The 20769-nt window shown below is 38.1% G+C and overlaps 1 protein-coding gene and 1 long non-coding RNA gene across 3 annotated transcripts; both read left to right on the top strand.

The window, feature by feature from the left end:
- Window positions 1–9521: 9521 nt before the first annotated feature.
- Window positions 9522–11737, top strand: LOC147511993 (respiratory burst oxidase homolog protein E-like). Its single transcript, XM_086599435.1, has 4 exons — window positions 9522–10475; window positions 10662–10732; window positions 11025–11139; window positions 11215–11737. The coding sequence occupies exons 2-4, from the start codon at window positions 10695–10697 to the stop codon at window positions 11398–11400; spliced, it is 339 nt and encodes a 112-aa protein (XP_086455561.1). The 5' UTR covers window positions 9522–10475; window positions 10662–10694; the 3' UTR covers window positions 11401–11737.
- Window positions 11738–13654: 1917 nt separating this feature from the next.
- On the top strand, window positions 13655–15796 carry LOC147511992 (uncharacterized). 2 transcript variants are annotated; one of them, XR_015217117.1, is made up of 3 exons: window positions 13655–13950; window positions 15264–15317; window positions 15515–15796. It is a non-coding gene; the product is annotated as an uncharacterized LOC147511992 (long non-coding RNA). The 2 variants fall into 2 exon arrangements; XR_015217118.1 differs by lacking the exon at window positions 13655–13950 and adding an exon at window positions 15033–15172.
- Window positions 15797–20769: the final 4973 nt, after the last annotated feature.

Below are 20769 nucleotides of genomic sequence, written 5' to 3'. Positions count from 1 at the left end.
TGTGCAAGGAGACTCTTGAAAGACTTGGAGAAACCAAGTATGGAATTCTGACAGCATTGTGGTCTATGACAAGCGGTCTGAGAGTCAAGTTCGGTACAAGCAAGCACAAGGCGAGGCATCCTGGATTATGTGCATACGGATGTTTGGGGACCTTCTAGAGTGGCTTCTAAGGGAGGAAACCCGGTATTATGTCTCTTTCATCGATGATTATACACGTATGTGTGGGTATATATCTTGAAGTCCAAGGATGAAGTTTTTGAGACATTTAAGAAGTGGAAGGCAAGGGTTGAGAATCGCACAAATAGGAAGGTGAAGACTTTATGGTCCGACAATGGTGCTTGAGTATACTATAGGCCTTTCCAAGAGTTTTGTGCAAACAAGGAATTGCCGCATTAATTTGAATTGATGAAACGCGCACGCAATGAGAATGGGTTAGCAGAGAGAATGAATCGCGACGTTGTTTGAGAAAGCTAGGTGTTTGCTTTCCAATGCCAATCTTGGCAAAGAGTTTCGGGCAGGAATAACGATTGGCCATGGCGTGTTACTTGTATAATAGATCACCGGTTCCGCGATAGGCGCAAAACACCTTATGAGGTGTGGGCAGGGAAACGCTGATTATGGTACTTTGCGAGTGTTTGGATCTAGTGCTTACTACCACATGAATGATAGTAAACTTGATTCTAAAGCTAGGAAAGCAATATTCTTGGGCTATGCAAAGGGAGGAAAGGGATACGGATTGTGGTGTCTAGAGAACCACAAGTTCCTGGTCAGCAGTGAGGTTACCTTTGATGAGACTTCGGTGCTACTTTTTAGCAGGCCGGAGAAGGCTGGAAATAGGGGTGATTCTATACAATCTCAAGTGATTGAGATAGAAGCGTCTAAGGATGCTAAAGAGAGTGAGGTTCTTAGTGAAAGAACTATTCAACAAGAAGTAGAGTTACAACAACCTGAGCAGCAAACTTTGGCTAGATCAAAGCCAAAGAGAAGTGTGAAACAAGTTATGAAGTACGGGCATGATAAGCCAGTGAAGCATTATGGTCAACCGGACTCGGTTGCCTACGCACTGAATATTGCAGATGATGAATCAGATAGCTTCAAGGAAGCTGTTAGAGATGCTCATTACAGAGATTGGTCGGTGGATATGCAGAAAATGGTGGAGGCTCGTGACAAGTTTTGTACTTGGCAATTTGTTTCATTGCCTAAGGGCAACAAGGTTTTGGGTTGTAGAAGGTTCTCTATGGAGTTGAGTTCCAACATTGGTTGGAGGTACTCCACAAATGGTGGAGGCTCATGCATTGTTGATTGATGCCTTTCGTAGGCATGGTCCTTTGTGGGCGTGATTGCTCTTTGTGAGCATGACTCTCTGTGGAGATGGCTCTTTGTGAGCCTGACACTCTTTGTGGGTGGCTCTTTGTGAGCAAGACACTCTTTGTGGGTGGCCCTTTGTGGGCATGACGTGCTCTTCGTGGGCATGACTCTTTGTGGGTGGCTCTTTGTGAGCATGACACTCTTTGTGGGTGGCTCTTTGTGAGCAAGACACTCTTTGTGGGTGGCCCTTTGTGGGCATGGCCCTTCGGGGCGGTTGACTGCGAGTTCTGGATGGATGTGTTCTTGCTGGATGTGTTCGGCTTGGTTTTATGTGTTAAAACCTCACCGAGGTGGAGAATGTAGAGAAAATTTCTGTTTCTCACGATCGAGGCCAGGCGGCCAGAGTGGCGACTTCGCTCATGACTCCGATGATTTAAGCGACCAGCTCAAAAAGAAGGGGCGATTTTTCATGGCTTTAACACAGCGCCGCCAGAGGAGAGCTAGGCCGCCAGAGCTTTTTTCTCCGTGGGCTTCGGCACAAGAAAGCGAAATTTTGGTTTTGGTATAAAAACAAAATCAGTCTTTTGGAAAACCTAACTTTTCCAAAAACAAGAAAGAGAGTGATTACAAGAGAACAATTCTTTGTGAGTTGAGTGTTCATTCTTTGTGAGTGAATTGAGAGACTTGTAATCTGTTACTCCGGACTTGTAGTAAAGCTTGGATCTCGCCAGTGTGGACGTAGGCAAATTGCCGAACCACGATATATCCTTGTCTTGTGGTTGGTTCTCTTTTGCATTAATTGTTTTACTTTATATGCTTGTTATTTGATATTGAGAAGTGTTGGGGTATTGCTTGGAGGGTGTTGAAGTCTTGTCTAGTGTGAAGGATCGATCGTTGTGTAGGATTGATCCGTTTGTTGTGGGTAACGTTGTTTCCGCAGTTAATTATTCACAACACATACGCTATCACTTGGCCTTCTTGCATTAAGACACATCCTAACCCGGTGTTAGAGGCATCAGTATAAATCACATAGCTCTTCTCCGGATCTGGAATAGTCAAGTCAATATATATTACCAATCGCGTCTTTAGCTCTTGAAAGCTTTTTCGCATGCCTCCGTCCATTCAAACTTCACATCCTTCCGTGGTCAATCTAGTTAAGACGACGCTATGCTAGAGAATCCTTCTACAAAACAGCCGGTAATACCGCCAATCCCAAGAAACTCCCGATTCGCCGGCGACGACGTCGGTCCGACCAATTATTCACCGCCTCTATCTTTGAAGCGATCAACTTTGATTCCATTCTCCGATACAACATGCCCTAAGAACCTCATTTCATTCAACCGGAACTCACACTTTGGCGAACTTGGCATAAAGGCGATGATCAACTAATGTTTGGAAGACAATCCTCCAGTGTTCCTTGTGTTCACCCTAGTCTTGGAATAAATCAAGATGTCATCTATGAATACGATAACAAATTGATCTAAATATTTCCACATCACTTCGGTGCATGAGATCCATAAATGCAGCCGGAGCATTTGTCAATCCAAATGGTAACACCAAAAACTCAAAATGCCCTAGCCGTAGCGGAAAGTCGTCTTCTTCAGATATCTTCTTCGAATTCTCATCCGATGGTAGCACGTTTCGAGATCTATCTTCGAGAAATACTTGACACCCTTTAAGCGTCGAACGGTCATTAATCCTAGGCAACGGATATTTGTTCTTGATAGTCACATTATTCAGCTTCCGATAATCTACACATAGCCGAAATGACCCATCCTTCTTCTTCACAAATAACACCGGTGCTCCCCAAGGTGACTGGCTTTCCCTTATAAACCCCAATCTTTTCAATTCATCCAATTGGGACTTGAGTTCTCTCATTTCGAGAGGAGCCATTCGATAAGGAATCATCGAAATAGGCGACGTTCCCGGCATTAGATCTATTACAAAATCTATCTCACGCCAGGGAGGCAATCCCGGCAATGCATCTGGGAACACTGCCGCAAACTCGCTAACTACAGGAACAAGCTCAGAAGATTCGAACTTCGGCCCTTGGAGACTAAGACCAGCTAACAATCCGTATCTATCATACTTGAAGTCAGACTTTGTCTTCACCACTCGAGAGACCGTATTTCTAATCCCCTCAAACACAACCTCGGGCCGTCCGGTACTTTAAAGCCAATTTGTCTTGGCAAAACAATCTACATGGGCATGATACTTCCCTAACAAATCCATCCCTACGATGACATCGAAATCTTTTAAGTCCATCACCGTTAGATCGACTATCATCTCCCTATCACCTATCTTTATCACACAATGGTGACAAACTTCAAAGAACATAGTTTTCTTTCCTAGAGGAGTAGATAGAATAAGCTTCCTCCCGGTATTAACTACATCCAAACCAAGAATCTCCACCATATTTTTAGCAATGAATGAATGAGTAGCACCCGTATCAAACAAAACATGCACCTTATGAGTAAACAAACATATCATACCTTCCACCACTTGATCGGTAGCACTGATATCTGCCCCCATAGCATTATATACCGTGGCTTCCTCTTGGACTGATGCAGGATCCACAACTTCTTCCTCTGGCACTAGATAATACACCTTGGCGGTGGTCTCGTTCCACCCCCGAAGTGGACTTGGGACAAAACCGCTTGATATGCCCACTTCACCGCAGAACCATAGCAAACCACACTCTCTCCCCGACCGTGGTAACGGGGTATTACAGATTGCAATCTAGCTCTCTGACCACTCGGGCCTCAAATTCTGGTGACCGGTGCTCGGGTGCGAGAAGGGCGGTACCCTCGGTGGGCCTCTGTGATCCACTCCATCGGTCTCAAGAATCGGTAGACTTTGTGTCGGCTAACCTAACACATTCAAACCCACATTATTGCGGCTGGTGCCCTCCACTACACTCTCCCTCTGGGACGGATCTAATAGTGGACGCCTCGATACCACATTTTTATTTCCACGCCGAGACCCAACACACATCCCAGGGACGTGGAATGAATCTCGAGGCGGCACATCTATTCCGATTCTACCGAAATTTCGTGAGTTTCCTTTGTTTGATCGACGTTCGTAAACCCTAAAAACCTGTCATAACCCTGTCATAACCCTGGACACTTCATAATACCCTTCCAACAACCATATATATACAACCCAACCTTCTAAACAACATCACATCCCATCCACCAACTATGTAAGTGTAACTGCTACTTAAATACATCAAATTTTACATCAAAATGAGCGGAGCTCTATATATATACAACAAAAGAAGGAACTATCTCTATACATCCAAAGAAAAGAGCTATGCTCATTATCTACAAAGAAAAGAATAACCTAGATTATCTCTATCATACATTTAAAATGTAAACTTGACTCTGCCTCTCTCGTCAAGCATAAAGGGAATCCTCCCAAATCCCCATAACCCTCATCGCTAGGGTTAGGAAAAGCCTCCTCCGCAGAATGGCGCTCGTGCGAAATGTTAAGTAGGATGAGCAAACAACTATGCCCAAGAGAAAAACATACATAACCGATACTAGACTACTTATACAAAACATTTAAAACATGGGGTTTCTATAATAGTATTCAAATATCGTGACTATACAATAAATCACTAGCTAGCATAAATCATATCGGCATGCTTCTTTAATATTCAAAATAGTTTTTCCGTCATCATACAACTATTTGTGGCTGCATGATCCTATTAGAATGGTGAGGGAATGACCGGTATTTTCGACCCGATCCATGAGCAATCTCGGTTCAAGACTTCCCGGTGTGAACCATGCACCGTTCTTTTCCCGATTTTACCGGCAGGAGCTGAAATGCCGCGTTGTTGTGTTCATTACACACAAAATCCCCAAAGCTTTTAGGGCTCGGTGGGCCTGTGGACCACGACCCCCATACGGGTTGTCACCTAACTTACGGTGGTCAACCGTTCGACGATCGCAGATCGCTTTCGGGATCGACACACATCCGAGTGGACTAAACTCACTCCTCCGGCGTCTAAACCTCATCGAGGTAACATGTAACCCCACACAAGCTAATCACCATACAGCGTGACACGTACAAGCATGGTTATCTAGAAAAGTAGAAAAGGAATTCCCGGACTACATCCAGTGATGCATCCCTTTAAAGGTGGCCCACCACCGAAAGGTGTACACCACAGTTGGAATCCTAGAGCGAACTGCCGTCTCCGGAAATGCGACAACAGTTCCTTCTTTATAGGAATTCACAGTTCCTTTTCTAAATCTCCTCGTGATAAACATAGTAATATCTATATATATATACTCGTATTACCGATTATTTTCAAATACTCTAGTTACATATCTAGTTTTTCTTTTAAAACTGTTGATTATATAGGTGTGAGTTCCTGGATTTCCCATCCTCGAGTAGAACACCCTATGACTCCCAAACGGGCCAGTCATAGTAAATAACAACCGATGATTCCCAAACGGCGAATCATCGTAAATAACAACACCCATTCCGGGAAAAATCCAGAACCTCGCGCCTAATTACAAACAACCGGGTAATTCTTACCCGCATTTCAAAATCCATCTCTCTGTCTCCTTACTGAGACAAGAGACGCGAACCTTTCCCAAAACCAGTTTTTCACTTTTAACAAAGAAACAATCCCTCGCTACCCCGATTTTCAGAAAACCCATTTCACACGAAAGCTATCTATATATATAGTTTATAGCGAGGAAATACAATGCAAAACATGAATATCATATATACATGCATGGTTGATACACAAACTATCTATTTCCAATTTAAGCAATTCAAATCATGCATGAAAATAAGCAGACTATATATTGGGATGTAGGTTCCTACCTTAGCAAGCTCCGTTCTCCTCAAGCCCACTTAAATGAATCAATCCCGCTTAACCCAATCCACTCGAATTCATTCCTATAATAGCATATACAAATATGTCGATTATTAGAATTGATCGAACAACGAGGAATTCTTATCTAGTGTAAGTCGAGAAGAATTCTGCCGTTAAATTTGGTTTGGGATAACTTTCCATCTAACTCTGGATCAGAGCTACTGAGGCCATTTCTAAGCATCATATTACTCGACGGTCTCTACGGCTATTTCGCCATGGCAGCCCTCATATCGACGCCTTAATCCTATTCTATCCCAATTCCGGTCAAATTTCAACTACAACCCATTCTCCACTTCTCAATTAACATTAATTCTATTAATAAAATCGGTGGGTGTTCCTTATCCCTCGATCATTACTCAATCAACTCTTATCTGGGTTATAAATCGACATAAATCTCTTGAAATTGTAATGAATAACCAAATTCTTACCAAGTCGGTGAAGAATCGTTCCTAGCTCATTTGCCCCTCACCAAAATCGCAGCTCTCCTTCTCCAAACCGAAGCTCTTTGCCGGAAGTGTACAACCAACCCATTCAAATATCTTTCATCCAATACCACTAAAACGAGTTTAAACTAATTGTTTGAAACCAAATTACTCACCTTTCGTAAAAACACGACGCAATTCAAATAATTTTTCGACTCCACCACTGTTTCACTCCACTCCAGCTCGTCCAACTGCTATTGCCCGACCTTCAACACCCCTAATACAATCCATTTCAGCATCACACCCTCAAGAAATCGAAATTGAAGCTAACTATTAATTGAAACGAATTCAAACTTACCTTTCGCGGAAATACGACGCCAATTCCACTATTTTTTTTGAATCCCCACGCTTGATTGAGTGTTGTTAGTGATTGGGCGTTTAAGTTTTTGAGTGGAAATCGATTGGAGACGCATTCACTCACCCGGCAGCGGCGATTTGGCTTCGGGATGCTCGAATTTCCAAGAGATTTCAATTCTCTCACTTCATTCTAGTGTTTCTAGGTTTGAGAGTGTGAAGAATTGAAGTAAAATCGATGGGAATTGAGAGAATTTTGTTTTCTCTCTCCTAGGTTTTAGAAAGGGCGAAAATTGGGGAAGAAGAAGTGGGTTTCGCGATTTTCAGTTTGGCCGATTTTTGATTTTTTTCCAATTTTGCGATTTTCGTTTTTCTCTAGTTGGGCCGATATATTTAGGCCCAAGCCTAATATATTACAATTAGACTTAAGGTCCTCACGCTCCTAACCGCCAACTCGTTTGACGTCGCGTCGTAATTATTTTTTCGGCCCATCCCGCTAAATTTAATCTTCTATATTCTATCTCACCGCGAGGCTATAGCAATGACCCACTTTAATAAGTGTAAGCCGTTAACTTCGTCTATTTCAGACGCTTAAAACCGCTAACCGGCATTTTGTCAAATTTTCGCCTATGGTCGCTTACCTAACGTGACTTATGAGTCGGAGTCAAGTTTCGGTAAGTTACGTACCTTTGAAATATAAACCCGACGACCAAATTACATATATAACAACCCTGGATTTGATATGAAATTTACAAAAATACCCTTAATAATAATTCAGGACTTTACACAAAGAATTTAAGATGTCTATTTTCCAAGACTTAGTATGCATATCAATAAGATCATAAACATATGTATATAAGTTATTATGTACAGTATGAGCAGGTACTTTACCATTAGGTAGGTCTGGGATCCATGAGTCAGACTAGGGGTGGGAATTTGGCCCTAACAACCCTAACTCGGCCCTGACCGACCCGATCCTAAGCCCTATAAAGCCTTCACAACTAAAGCCCTCATAGAGTTTAGGCGGGTTTAACCGACCCTAAGGCCTTATATATCAGGGGCTAGGGCTAAGGTTCTGAAACATAGGCCCGACCCTAATTCAACTCTAACCAAGCCCTAGTTATAGTTTCACATTTTCACTATAAATACACGTACCATAATTGTCTAACTCTTTGTTAAATATTTTAAATTAAAATAACATTGTCCTTTGTAATTTATCACTTACACCCAATGATACTTTCAATAACTTGTCTTATATAACAAAAACTTGTCAACCTATCTAGCAGCCATGAAGAACAATGAGCACTAGCCTAATAAAAAAATAAGACTTTATTCCTTTGATCATCAAATCAAAGTCTGGAACTTATTATTCTCAATTTATTTTCCCACTTACTTTTTATAAATTATATTTTTATTCACATCCAAGCCAAGTCTAGAATTAAAAGCTTCCGTCCACACCATTGAAGCGAAATACAGAGCAGAAATTTGTAACACAGAAACCAAAAAAACAACATTTGTTTGAAAAATGGTATTTGTAAAAGCGAATAAAAATATAGGCCGACTAAAAAGCGACCCTAAAGCCTTTAAAGAGAGCTTAGGGTAGGGTCGAGGAGCTTGAGATTTAGACTTGTGACCCGCCCGACCGACCCTATCTATCGACTTTAGGGCCAGGCCGACCGACCTTAATATCTAAAAGGGCTTTTAAATGTTTAGGGCGGCTAGCCCCGACCCGCCCATTGCCCACCCCTAAGTCGGACCATATACTAATATCCTTACCTAAACCTACCCGCCACACAGAGAGGTCTTTGATTATCATGAGAACTTGTTGCATGTCATGCCGAACCAAGAGGAGCCTTTTTAGGTACAGAATGCACCACATTATTGTGAGGAAATTATTTGCCTTTTAATTGTGTTGAAAGCAGAGAATTGGATTTAGTTATAACATACCAAAGGATTCTACTTAGATAAGCAAGATTGTTCAGCCTCAAATCTCTGATTCCTAGACCTCCTCCTCTATTAGACTGACATATGAACCCCGGTTTTTCAAATAGAGAGGGTGTTTCTTATTATTGTTTGTTTCCCACCAAAAGTCTCTTTGAGTGTTGAAGTAACAACTTTTAACTTTTGGCAAGAGAAAGGTACTCATATGGTAAACAGTAATATATTATTCATAAGTTAGTATTCAGTTGATTAAAAAAGACTCACCAAGAAAGGAAAAATTAAAAATTTCATTAGCTCCACATCCTGGTAAGCAGTTGCAACGAATTTGTTGAAAAACACTAACGCATTTTTAGTACACATGGCAATATTACATTTCTACATCCAATCCATAAGACTTGCTTTTTAATTACGTAAAATAGTTATGAACTATTGCTAATCAATCTCTAAGTCCAAATCGAAAATTTGGCGAAAATTCAAATCAATTAAATGAAATAATGAATAATAAATTAAATAATTTTCTTTATAAGTTGATAACTTGATATAGAATTTCATTTTTTAAAAAGTTTTCAACAAATCTCAACAACTCTCATAGCACGTCTAAGCAAATTGTGTGTGAGCTAGTTGAGAGGTGTTAGTTTTATGAAACTCAAGTCGATGCGTGTGAAGCAAAGGTGCAATCCATGCTCTCCACGAGAGAACACCAACTAGAAAAAAAAAAAAAGAGAGAGGCTAGCCGGAAAAGTATGCCGTCTTCTATCGGAAGTAGTTCAAGGAGATCAAATTTCAGTACACGGCTAGATTTTCCCGATAACTTCTCAGATTCTAGTGACTATGGTGTTGGTGGAACAATGCTTCCAATATTTCTAAATGATCTCCATAGAAACAATCAAAATGAAGATTTATTTGAAGTCACATTACAACTCGAAGACGATGCATGCCATTTTTCTTCATAGCATTACTCCAACAGCTAGACTAGATACACCAGGTGAAGATGGTTTAATTTCTAGGAGTGTGTCGGCGACTTCCAGACTACGTCGAATGTTTTCATGGAGAAAATCTTCGTCCGCACGACCTTCAGCAGATATTACAGAAGATCCTACAATTTCAGCTGGGGACATTAGAAGAATGATAGCTAGACTTGAACGTACAAGTCTAGTGCTCAACAAGCACTGAACGGATTGCGATTCATCAATAAAACAACTGGCACAGTTGATAAAAATGAACTCTGGCTAAAAGTTGAATTGCAGTTCGACTGACTTTCCAAAGATGGTTTGCTATCTAGAGAAGATTTTGGTCAATGTATATTAGGATCGGTGACCTTATGATAAGTGTTCGAGTTGCATTTTATTTAAGCAAAGAAGAAAAACAGTTTTAAATGGTTTGAATTTTGTTGTTGGTCCAGGGATGGTTGACTCAAAGGAGTTTGCATTGGAAATTTTTGATGCATTAGCAAGACGGAGACGACAAAAGATTGACAGAATTACCAAAGAAGAGCTGTACGACTTTTGGTTGCAAATTTCAGACCAAAGCTTTGACGCTCGACTTCAGTTATTCTTTGACATGTGAGTCATTCTAGGACCCGGCCCATTAACGTTGTTTACATTGTTGATTAGTCCCAGGAACGCCTCGAATTTCGTATTTTGAATTTTGAAGTACAAGACTTTGGAGTACTAGCTTACTGTGACTTGGGAATACACATTAGTCAATATCGATTAGTAATTTTCTCCATCTGTTGTATACTTGTATAGGGCGGATAGTATACTTGTATAGGGCGGATAGTAATGAAGATGGAAGGATTACGAGAGAAGAAGTTCAGGAGGTAACAATTTTACACTTTGGCAAATACTAAACATGCCGTCATGTCAAAAGTATTCTCGAACTACTGATTGACTTAGATTTAAAAAAGATTTTTTTTTGGCTAATTTCAATAATATATATTAAGTACGCTGAGAAAGGCACCATAACAAAATTCACTTTTATAACTGTCGTGAAAATTAGTTTGGACTCGTTTCATTTCGATGCAAAATCATCATGCGCAATACAATCTGAACTCGTGTTATGTCAATTTTGCGCATATATTCATGTCATGCTAATTTTGAGTATACTTACAGCTTATATATGCTGAGTGATTCTGCAAACAATCTGTCTAAGTTGAAAGAACGAGCTGAAGAATATGCTTCCTTAATAATGGAAGAACTCGACCCAGAAAACTTTGGTTATATTGAGGTATAGAAAATCAGTAATTTTTAGACCTTGGCTGAACTGTACCATACCATGTTAATTATATATTTTTTTGTCCAGTTATGGCAGTTGGAGACGTTACTGTTACAAAGAGACAACTACATGAACTATAGTAGACCATTGAGCACTGCTAGTGTAGCGTGGAGTCAGAGAAGAGTTTCATGGAAGACGAAGAACACCGTACGCAAGCTAATAAGAGTAACAAGATGTGTGATTGCCCTAGCCCGAAAAAGAATAACAAGATGAGTGGTAAGTTTGAGAATGAGAATGTTAGTGAAACAAATCGTGTTTCTAGCTTTGATGGGGATGAAGTAAGTCTTTCGGTGTCTATACAAGACGACCATATGACCGAAAAGTGGATTCTTGATTCCGGGTGTTCCTACCACATGTGTCCAAATTATCTTATTTGATAAGAGACTAACAAAAGGCTAGTTGGGGGTTGTGATAAATGTTCAAAAATTGCATTTTAACCATTGATTATCCCTCTTGTTTAGCCATCTTAGTGAACTAACAGTGCTTGTAAGTCATGTTTTATGATTCTACAGGTGAAAAAGAGTTAGAGTTTTGTAGAATATTAGAGAAAAATGGCCAAAACCGAGCAATTCGGAGCATTAAAGAGTATATGGAAGTCTGTAGATAATCATGGAGAAGGTCAAGGATTTGAAGCCATGAAATATGTGACTTTGACCTGTTTTAAAGCTTATTTGGAAGCCTATGGCAATTTGTCGTTAAAATATTTTCACTTTTTCAGTAATTTTAAGTATCTCGACATATCACGATATGTCTCGATAAATACCGATTTTATGTGAAATCAGAATGAAACTTTAACACATCACAACATATTTATTACCCCCTTTATAATTGGGAATTAGACATAACCCCTCACTCTAATTTTCTTTAGACATGCCCCCACTTTAATGTTTGAATTCGGTAAATTAGGTTTGACTCTCATTAACCGTTAGTTCATATTTATATTTTTTCTCCGATAAAATAATAATAATAATAATCTAAAACTCTTATGATAAAATGCCAAATATGCTCTCAATGTCAATCAAATATATGAATTAAAACTTTAAACACCTGTTGAGTGCGTTCATCTGTTCGAAATCTATTATAATAAAACACAATGGCAGGACAAAGAGGGGCCGGGATCGCGTGGGGATCTGAGTTAGGTGTGCGTGGGGATTTGCATAGACACGTGTATGGCTTAGAACGTTTTGAAACCTCAATGACATTTAAAATGTTGAGGAATGCTAGTGTCCTGACCCTTGAGAGGGGTAGGACCATTCTAACCCCATAAAAACAAAATAAACTTACTTGTTGACCCATTCTACATGTTCAAAACAAGTCCATCGAGTTCACTCAATCTCTCCCACTTCTCTTCCAGTACAATTGGCCGATTCTCCTCTTTTTTCTACTGATGAATTGTCTTTTCTTCTTCTACTATTTTTATGCCGCCACCGACTGTTCTAGATATATTTCAACCCCATTGTAACCAATTCCTCTCTATCACCACTTAAAAATGTGGATATAATTATATCAAAAAATCAAATCCATATCTTAACAATTGTAACATCAAATCCATATCTTAACAATTGTAACTACTTTAAATGTATGATGTTAAAGGTAGAGAACCCAATGTTCTTAGAGAAATTCGTTTTTACAAAGAGAGATATTTAGATAACTAATGGATAGACTAAAATCAATATTTAGAAGCAGATTAGAAGATCTACTGCTAAGGATGCTTCAAATAAAGCTGATTGACAATTTCATAGAAACTTAATAAAAGCGGTGATTTATTAAAAAAGATTGTGATTTTGGAGAAGAGTTAAAAGATTGGAAAAAGAGAAATTTAATAAAGGATTTAAAAGATTTAGAAGATTTAGAAGAAGAGTGGGGGGAGGAGATGGGGTGGAGAAGTGGAAAACATACTGAGTTATTTTCCAAGGTGTTAAACACTTAACCTGTTCTACCCTCATGTGGTCGAATATTTTTGTTTTTTAAGAGGTAAGATGGTCCTACCCCTCTCAAGGGTCAGGACACTAGCAATCCTCTAAAATGTTACTTAATGAATTAAATGTTTTGTAATAAAAGATTGATTTGGTAATAAAAGTACCAATTACTTCAGTTACCAAAAAATAGTTATCAATTACCCAAAAAAATAGTTGTATTAATAGTTATATTAACTTTCTACATGTGAATTTCTACATCATTTAAGAAATTTGAAACGTCATTTCCAATTTTTGTAAGAGGAATTATTAACTTTTTTGACTTCTTAATTTCTTAGTAAATGGATATTAATTACTTCAAAGATCGGTTACCAAATACAACCAAATACAATAATACAATATGTATTAAATATCTTGAGCCGTGTAAATGCAATTAACTCTCTCATTTAATCTCAAAATTGTGCGTGAAGATATTCTCAAGTTTCACGTGGGCATTGGGCTTAGTATAACTATGGAAAGAAATGATAAAAAAGTAAAACATAACGCACGGAGATTGAAGATTGCAAACTTTTCATACAATTGAATTTTTGCATGATGTTATAAATGTTTTTGCTTCAGCGGTGATGCTTAATCCCCAAACCTCGCCATCGGGTTTTCAGAAAACCAATCAAGTCTTGATCAACCTCTACATCTTCTATCAACTAAACATTAGCTATTAACTCTCTTATATTATTAAGGCTATCCCGGCACATATAAAACACCACCTCCACACTCTCTCTCTCCCTCGCCATTAGTGTTTCTAATTTGTTCTTGATCTCTAATCATCTTTGGGAAGGTTCTTCAGGAGGTACGAATTTAGTGTTTTTTTTCCTAATTTTAAAGTAAATAGATTTGTTGGATTATTGTTTGATGTTAGAGCATGGACGTTGGTTTTTGGTTGAGCTGTACGTTTTACTAACAGTTTTAATTTGTTCCGAATTTTTTAACTTTGTCGATGAAGATTCAAGATTTTGGGTTTGAATGCGAAAACCAACAGTAATTTCGCTCACAACTGAGTTGTGATGAGAAGGTCACATACCACCCTGCTCTTTCATCTGCTCTGTGTATGCATTTGCTTTGTACTTTTGTTTTCAGTTGAGTTTGATAGTGGATATTGATGTCAAATTGTTTTCTTTATGTGTCATGCCTAAATTATTATAATTTAGCTTTGATTCGCTGATCATAATTTACTGTCGAACTCCAATACTCCATTGGTTGTTATTCTTTGTTGACGCTATTTCTTCCTGCTTATGTATTCTCACTTTACGCTTAAAAGTTATAACGTTTGCCTACCCAAACAACTGTAGTTAAGGGTGGAATTCGAGCTAAACAAGCCGAGCTTTACCATGCTCAAGCTCGGCTCGCTAATTACACGAGCTTTAAATTGAGCTCGAGCTCGACTCATATAGTTAAACGAGTGAGCTCGAGCCGAGCTTAAACGAGCCGAGCTTAAACGAGCTCCGAGCCCTCGGTTATTTTACACTATAAATATGCTATTTGAACTAAACGAGCCGAGCTTCATCAAGCTCATTTGTTACACGAGCTTTTATTTGAGCTCGAGCTCGGCTCATATAGTAAACGAGCGAGCTCGAGCCGAGCTTAAACTAGCCAAGCCCAAGCCGAGCTCCGAGCCCTCGGCTCAAATTCCACCCTTAACTGTAGTCACTTTTTTTTTTATGGCTGGCTTTATTCTTAATCACCCAAATAATGCCCACCATAAATCATTAATAAACTATTGTTCTTTAATCACTAATAAAGCCTTCGATAAACCTCCTAGCATTATTATAATATTATCGGAAAAAATTAACTCCTACCATTATTTTCTACATAGGATTTAATGTGTCGTTAAGAATAGAATCAGAAACGTCTGTAATACCAATAAACCTCTGTCTCCTCTACTAATCACCTCTCATGCCTCAATCAAAGATCCAATTCTATGAAGGTTTTTCTTGCATTTCCATTTCCATTTCATTTCTTCAATCCAAGTAGCGATTTACAAGTTAGTCGGGTTCCCAAATTGCTCTCTTAAGGTTCGCAATTATTTAATTGTTCGTTAAATATTTAATTCTAATTTTGGTGGTCTCTTTTGTTTGTTGATGTTGATTGTTTTGCTTTGCATAGGATGAATCAGGACTGCTTCTCTGACATTTAATTGATTTAGCTCTATCTGTCAAGGTTAGTAAGTTTCAATGAATTTAACTCTATTACTAGCTCAGAGAAGGGACATGTAGCCAGACTTCTATTGATAGTAAGATACCAACATTACATCTCATGGTATGGTAGAAAAATACCAACATTACATCTCATGTTCTGGTTCTTAATTTGTCCATTTTTTTTTTCCATGACATTGTAGTACATTTCATTTTTGTAAGGATATCCAAAGATGGGGATTTAGTGCAAGGAAGGTGGCCATAAAAGTTGAACCACAAATGGTGGTTGGGATTTCACATGGATTTGTGTTCGATCGGAATAGATGTACGCTCAAATCATTTTGAAACATTTTTTAGTATACTTTTAAAGCACATTAATGTGTATAAATGCCAATTAAAAATGGAATAAAGGCCCACAAAATAATTCATAACTATTCAGTTTAATTTGTGAAATGTTTGTTTGTTTTTGTTTTTGTTTCCCGATAATATATATAATTTGTGAAATGTAACGGTTGTGATAAAGGGTCAAAAACACAAAGTAGCATATGGAAAGATTATTAAAGGTTTTGTGAGATTGGGCCTCTACAACAACGTTTCAAGCCGTTAAAAAAATTATTCTACATTAAAAAAAATTATTTCTTACAACCAATATTTACTTTAAGTCTTTATGTTTTTTTAAATGAAAGATATATAACACTCCTTTTAGCATTTTAAAGTTACTTGCAGGCATATTGAAATTGAAATTGAGATACCCACTTGCTCCAAAAACAGTAGAAGCAAATATATTCCAAAGGGTAACATAGGTTACCTTGGTATTGAAAGAAATAGAAAAACGTGTGGTGGAAGCCAAGTGAGCACTTAGCTAGGGTTTTGTATTGTAGCTCAATAGTTCACTTGTTTATTAGTTTCTTTGGTTTTGTAGCAATGTAGGCAGTTTTGCTACTTGCATTTTCATCAGAATCGTGTGGCTAATAAGGTTATTGTAGCTTTATATTTGTTGATTTGGGATAAGCATTTTTAGTCCCTTAGCTATGTTAGCTGATTTGCTTGCTAAGGTTGAGGAACGACTATATGCCCAAGGTGAATTAGATATATATATATAAATTCAAGTATTACTATCCTAATAAAAATGTGTTATATCTTATTTCTTGAGCTATTTATTGCATAACTTAATGGAGAAGAGTGTGTCAATTACCGTAACGCCCCTTGCAACAAGAACATTATATCAATGCCATTTTCAACATTATATCATTGAGCTGGTGATATAGCATTAACATTCTCCTTGTTTTGTTTCAGGAACCAACTTGACCTGCTATCCCAATCGCTTTTTGCCGGTCTTGCCGTTTCACCAACATCTAATTCAAAACGGCTTTGCTAATATGAAACTTCCATTGTAGCAGATATCGCTTTCGGCTTCCGGCGACCCATCGCTTTTTTTGCGTGATTGGATATGGTGCCGTGTCTTTCCTTCAATCTTTTAAAAGATGACCTAGTTTTAGTTTCTTCTAATATATCTCCATTCCACTTTCTTCTCTAGATCTTTCAATTCCATTTCACTCACATATCGCCAGAAAAAGCATTATATGGCAATCAGATCAACTTCATGATCATTCTTTAAAAATATTTAATGAATTTATTTCTATGGTATTTTTTCTTTGTCGTATGTCTACACTTGGCACTTGAAACATGTCGGCAATGGCGATTAAGCAACAAAACTGTGAATCTAATGTGGAATGGAAAAATGCCTACGGTCACAATTGAACAAGCACAAAGGAACTTTTCTAAGGTCGAGAATGGGCTTTGTGTAAGATTAGATGTATATGTTATTATTGATACTCTACTTCGAACATCCATTTGAGGTTTTCAGCAGAAATTCTTGCAAGATTAACTTCTACTATCCAATATAAGTTTCATGAAGATTGCTCTCTTTAAAGTCTTACGATTTGATACAATTTCAGGCGGTAAAATCTGGTCTTCTTAAAATACTTTCAAAAATGGGAATCTCATTACTTTCCAGGTTTGTCTTATGTGCCATTGCAGCTATTTTGGCACCCTTCGATGTTCTTCTCTGACAAATTTGTTTTTATTAGTTATTGTGGAGCAGAAATATTTGAGATTTATGGTATAGGAAGAGACATTGTGATCTTGCATTCTGTGGAAGTGTATCCAAGATTGGTGGGCTAAGTCTTGATGAGGTACAAAACACAGGAAAGCTGCTCCTTTTGATATCTTATTTTGTGGCATTATTTTTGTTTTTGGTCTTTACAAAACAATGAGCTGCTTATTATCAATAGTTTTGTTGGCTTTCTTTAGCATGAGTTTAGTCTTTTATCATACTAGATGAATTGTTTGTTGAAATTATAAATGTAAACGTGAGAAAAAGTTATTACAACCGTTATGCGAAAAGGTTTGGACAAAAGAAAATTTCCAAAAGAAAGCTGTTATTGACGAGTAATGCCATATAATTGGTCTTACATTATTTGTAACTATTTACTCAACCATTTAACAGATGACCCCATCAGTAGCTTTTACCCTTGACTTCTCAATACTATAACCGGGTCGAACCCTATTTTTCTTTGCGGTTGGCAAGGGAAACCATGTCTTTTTGGGTGAAAGCTTTCTCGGAGGACACAAAGAAAAAGACTGGAAAACTTTGGGTTCATCCAATTCAGACCTGGAGGTAGCATTTCAAGTTGTTAAGCGTGTTTAGATTTTGGATTTTCTATTGCCATCACACTTAAATCAACATTCCCTAGAGTTTATGATGCATAGTTTTCCCCAATTGAAAATTTCTTGGCGACTTTACCAACTTTATTACATCCATTTTATGTGGGGTATCTCTGTGACTAATGATTCTTCTTATTTTCCATAGGTGAATACCATGGAAATAATCCCGAAATGTCAAAACTGCTCCATAAAGCAGTTCACCAAAAGAATAAAAGTGCATTCCACGGTTTATCAAAGAACACTTGGCTAACCAACCTGTGGAATGTGAGTTATCAAAGCTTCTTGTTTGACTGGCACATCATAGTATTGAGCTTGTTAAAATTCTCCTAAACTTAATTAAGGAATCTTGATAGATATATATATTATCCGTTTTCTATATAGGTTCTTCGAGACCTACTTGAGTTCAAAAGTGACCGGCCTTCAATTCCAGTAGGGAAGGTTGAATCTGCAGCTTCCATTGTTCAACGCGCCTCAAGACCGGGTGGAATGTCACTTGGAGCAATTTCAAGAGAAACTCATGAAGCAATTGCTATTGCAATGAATAGACTATGTGGAAAATCTAACTCGAGAAGGTGGTGAGGTGTGTTATTCGTTTTGCCGAGATGAATGTATATTATGGCCAATTCTTAACCGCACTTCCGAGAATAGTGGTTAGCATAAATGTTATATTAAAATCTGAACTTCTTAATTGGCGTTTGTAGCATTTGAGTGGGCATTTGCAAGAATGTAGTGTTGGGATACCCAAACAATTATTATAAGATTTTTTTTTAAAAAAATAAAGAACTAATAACCGACGGATAAAACCGTCTAGTAGCAAAAACTACCCGACGGCTAGCACCGGCATATCCGACGGCCGGTGAAACCGGGTCTAACCGACGGTTCATAAATGAGAACTATCCGACGGTTTTAATAGCAAAGAACTATCCGATGGTTATTGATACCGCATAACCGATGGTTATTAACATCAGGAATGTCCGTCGGCAAAGATCCTCAACCCCGACGGCCTGTTTTGACCAATAAAAACTGTCGGAAGCCTATGCCGACCGAGCATTTTCCGACGGTCTTGCGGCAGTTTTGGTCTGTCGGGTAATACCTTTCGCGATAGCCATAATCAGTCGGGTAAAGTCGTTTTTTTGGTAGTGTAGGGTTTTGTATTGTAGCTCAATAGTTCACTTGTTTATTAGTTTCTTTGGTTTTGTAGCAATGTAGGCAGTTTTTGCTACTGCATTTACTGTAACTGGTGTGGCTAATAAGGTTATTGTAGCTTTATATTTGTTGATTTGGGATAAGCATTTTAGTCCCTTAGCTATGTTAGCTGATTTGCTTGCTAAGGTTGAGGAACGACTATATGCCCAAGGTGAATTAGATATATATATAAATTCAAGTATTACTATCCTAATAAAAATGTGTTATATCTTATTTCTTGAGCTATTTATTGCATAACTTAATGGAGAAGAGTGTGCCAATTACCGTAACGCCCCTTGCAACAAGAACATTATATCAATGCCATTTTCAAGATCCCCCCCCCCCCCTTCTCTCTCTCTCTCTCTCTCTCTCTCTCTTTCTCTTTAAATTTTTTATAGGATGTGGGATTTTCCCATTTACATGAATTTGTGATATTTGCTTTCTCTCTACAAATAGATGAAATATTCATTTGTTGTCATTTGCATTGGTGTCTGGGTGTTTTGTATTTTTTTTTGTTCAACATGGTAAATCATGTATTAAAACTAAGTTCCACTACTGTATGCAATAATAGTTGATTGTTTTTCACTCCTTGAATCATCTTCTAGGATGTTCTTCCCTTGTTTCTGTTAATGGTGATTAATAAAGTTAAGTATACCAGTTCTAGTGAGATGTATGTTATGCATAATGAAAGCTCCATTTGGATATCAATATGCATGTCCATGGTTGTATTCATCGGTCGATCAGTTGGATGGACAGAGAGGAATATGAGAAGATTTATACACCAAGCAATTCCAACAATCTTTAAAGTGTAGATCGATTGATGAGTGAGATGATGATAGCGTTGTGGAGTAGGTTGTAAAATGTGTGTTGGACTATTAACCACAATAACTCCATTGGCTAACCTTCATGGCAGAATGGTTTTTGTTGCTAGGAAAGGATTATAAAGTATATTCGGAGCCACGACCTGCTGAGATAACAACAGTAGATTAGTAAATACTAATGGATCTTAGACAAGACTAAGGAATAGCCAAAAAGTTAGTGTAGTTCTAGGTTTGTTCTGATAACATAAAGGCTTAGACCTATTATGTAAAGGACCGACAATATGTCATTTGATGTGGTGCAAGATAATAGTGACGTGCTACGAATACAAAAAAGCCATTAAGTCCAGCAACGAGAGGAGAATTGGTCCAAGCTATTGACTTTTAGCATTGGTGTATCCACTTTTAGCATTTAGGGAAGATAGTGTAGGTGGAGTTATAAGATTATAGTTAAACTTTGCGGTATTTGATTTGCAGTAAATAAAGTATGATCCGAGTTAAACCATCATCCCTTGCTACTGTGGATGGTATGTATAGCGTATGTTTTTAGTATTATTCAGTCTAATGATTGCTTCGGAACTTCAATTTATTTAGTATTTATCTTTTGTACGCTCTCTTAGTTATCACAAGACATAAGAGGTTAAACAAAGAAACATATGCAGATGTTAGAGTAGAACTGACCATACATTAATCAGGTGTTGTCCTTGGCCTAGCATGGTAACATTATAATCAGTGTGATTCTTAGGT

This window comes from Coptis chinensis, chromosome 3 (assembly GCF_015680905.1).
Source record: "Coptis chinensis isolate HL-2020 chromosome 3, ASM1568090v1, whole genome shotgun sequence".
Taxonomy (NCBI): domain Eukaryota; kingdom Viridiplantae; phylum Streptophyta; class Magnoliopsida; order Ranunculales; family Ranunculaceae; genus Coptis; species Coptis chinensis.
This window is presented reverse-complemented; position numbering and strand designations above follow the sequence as displayed.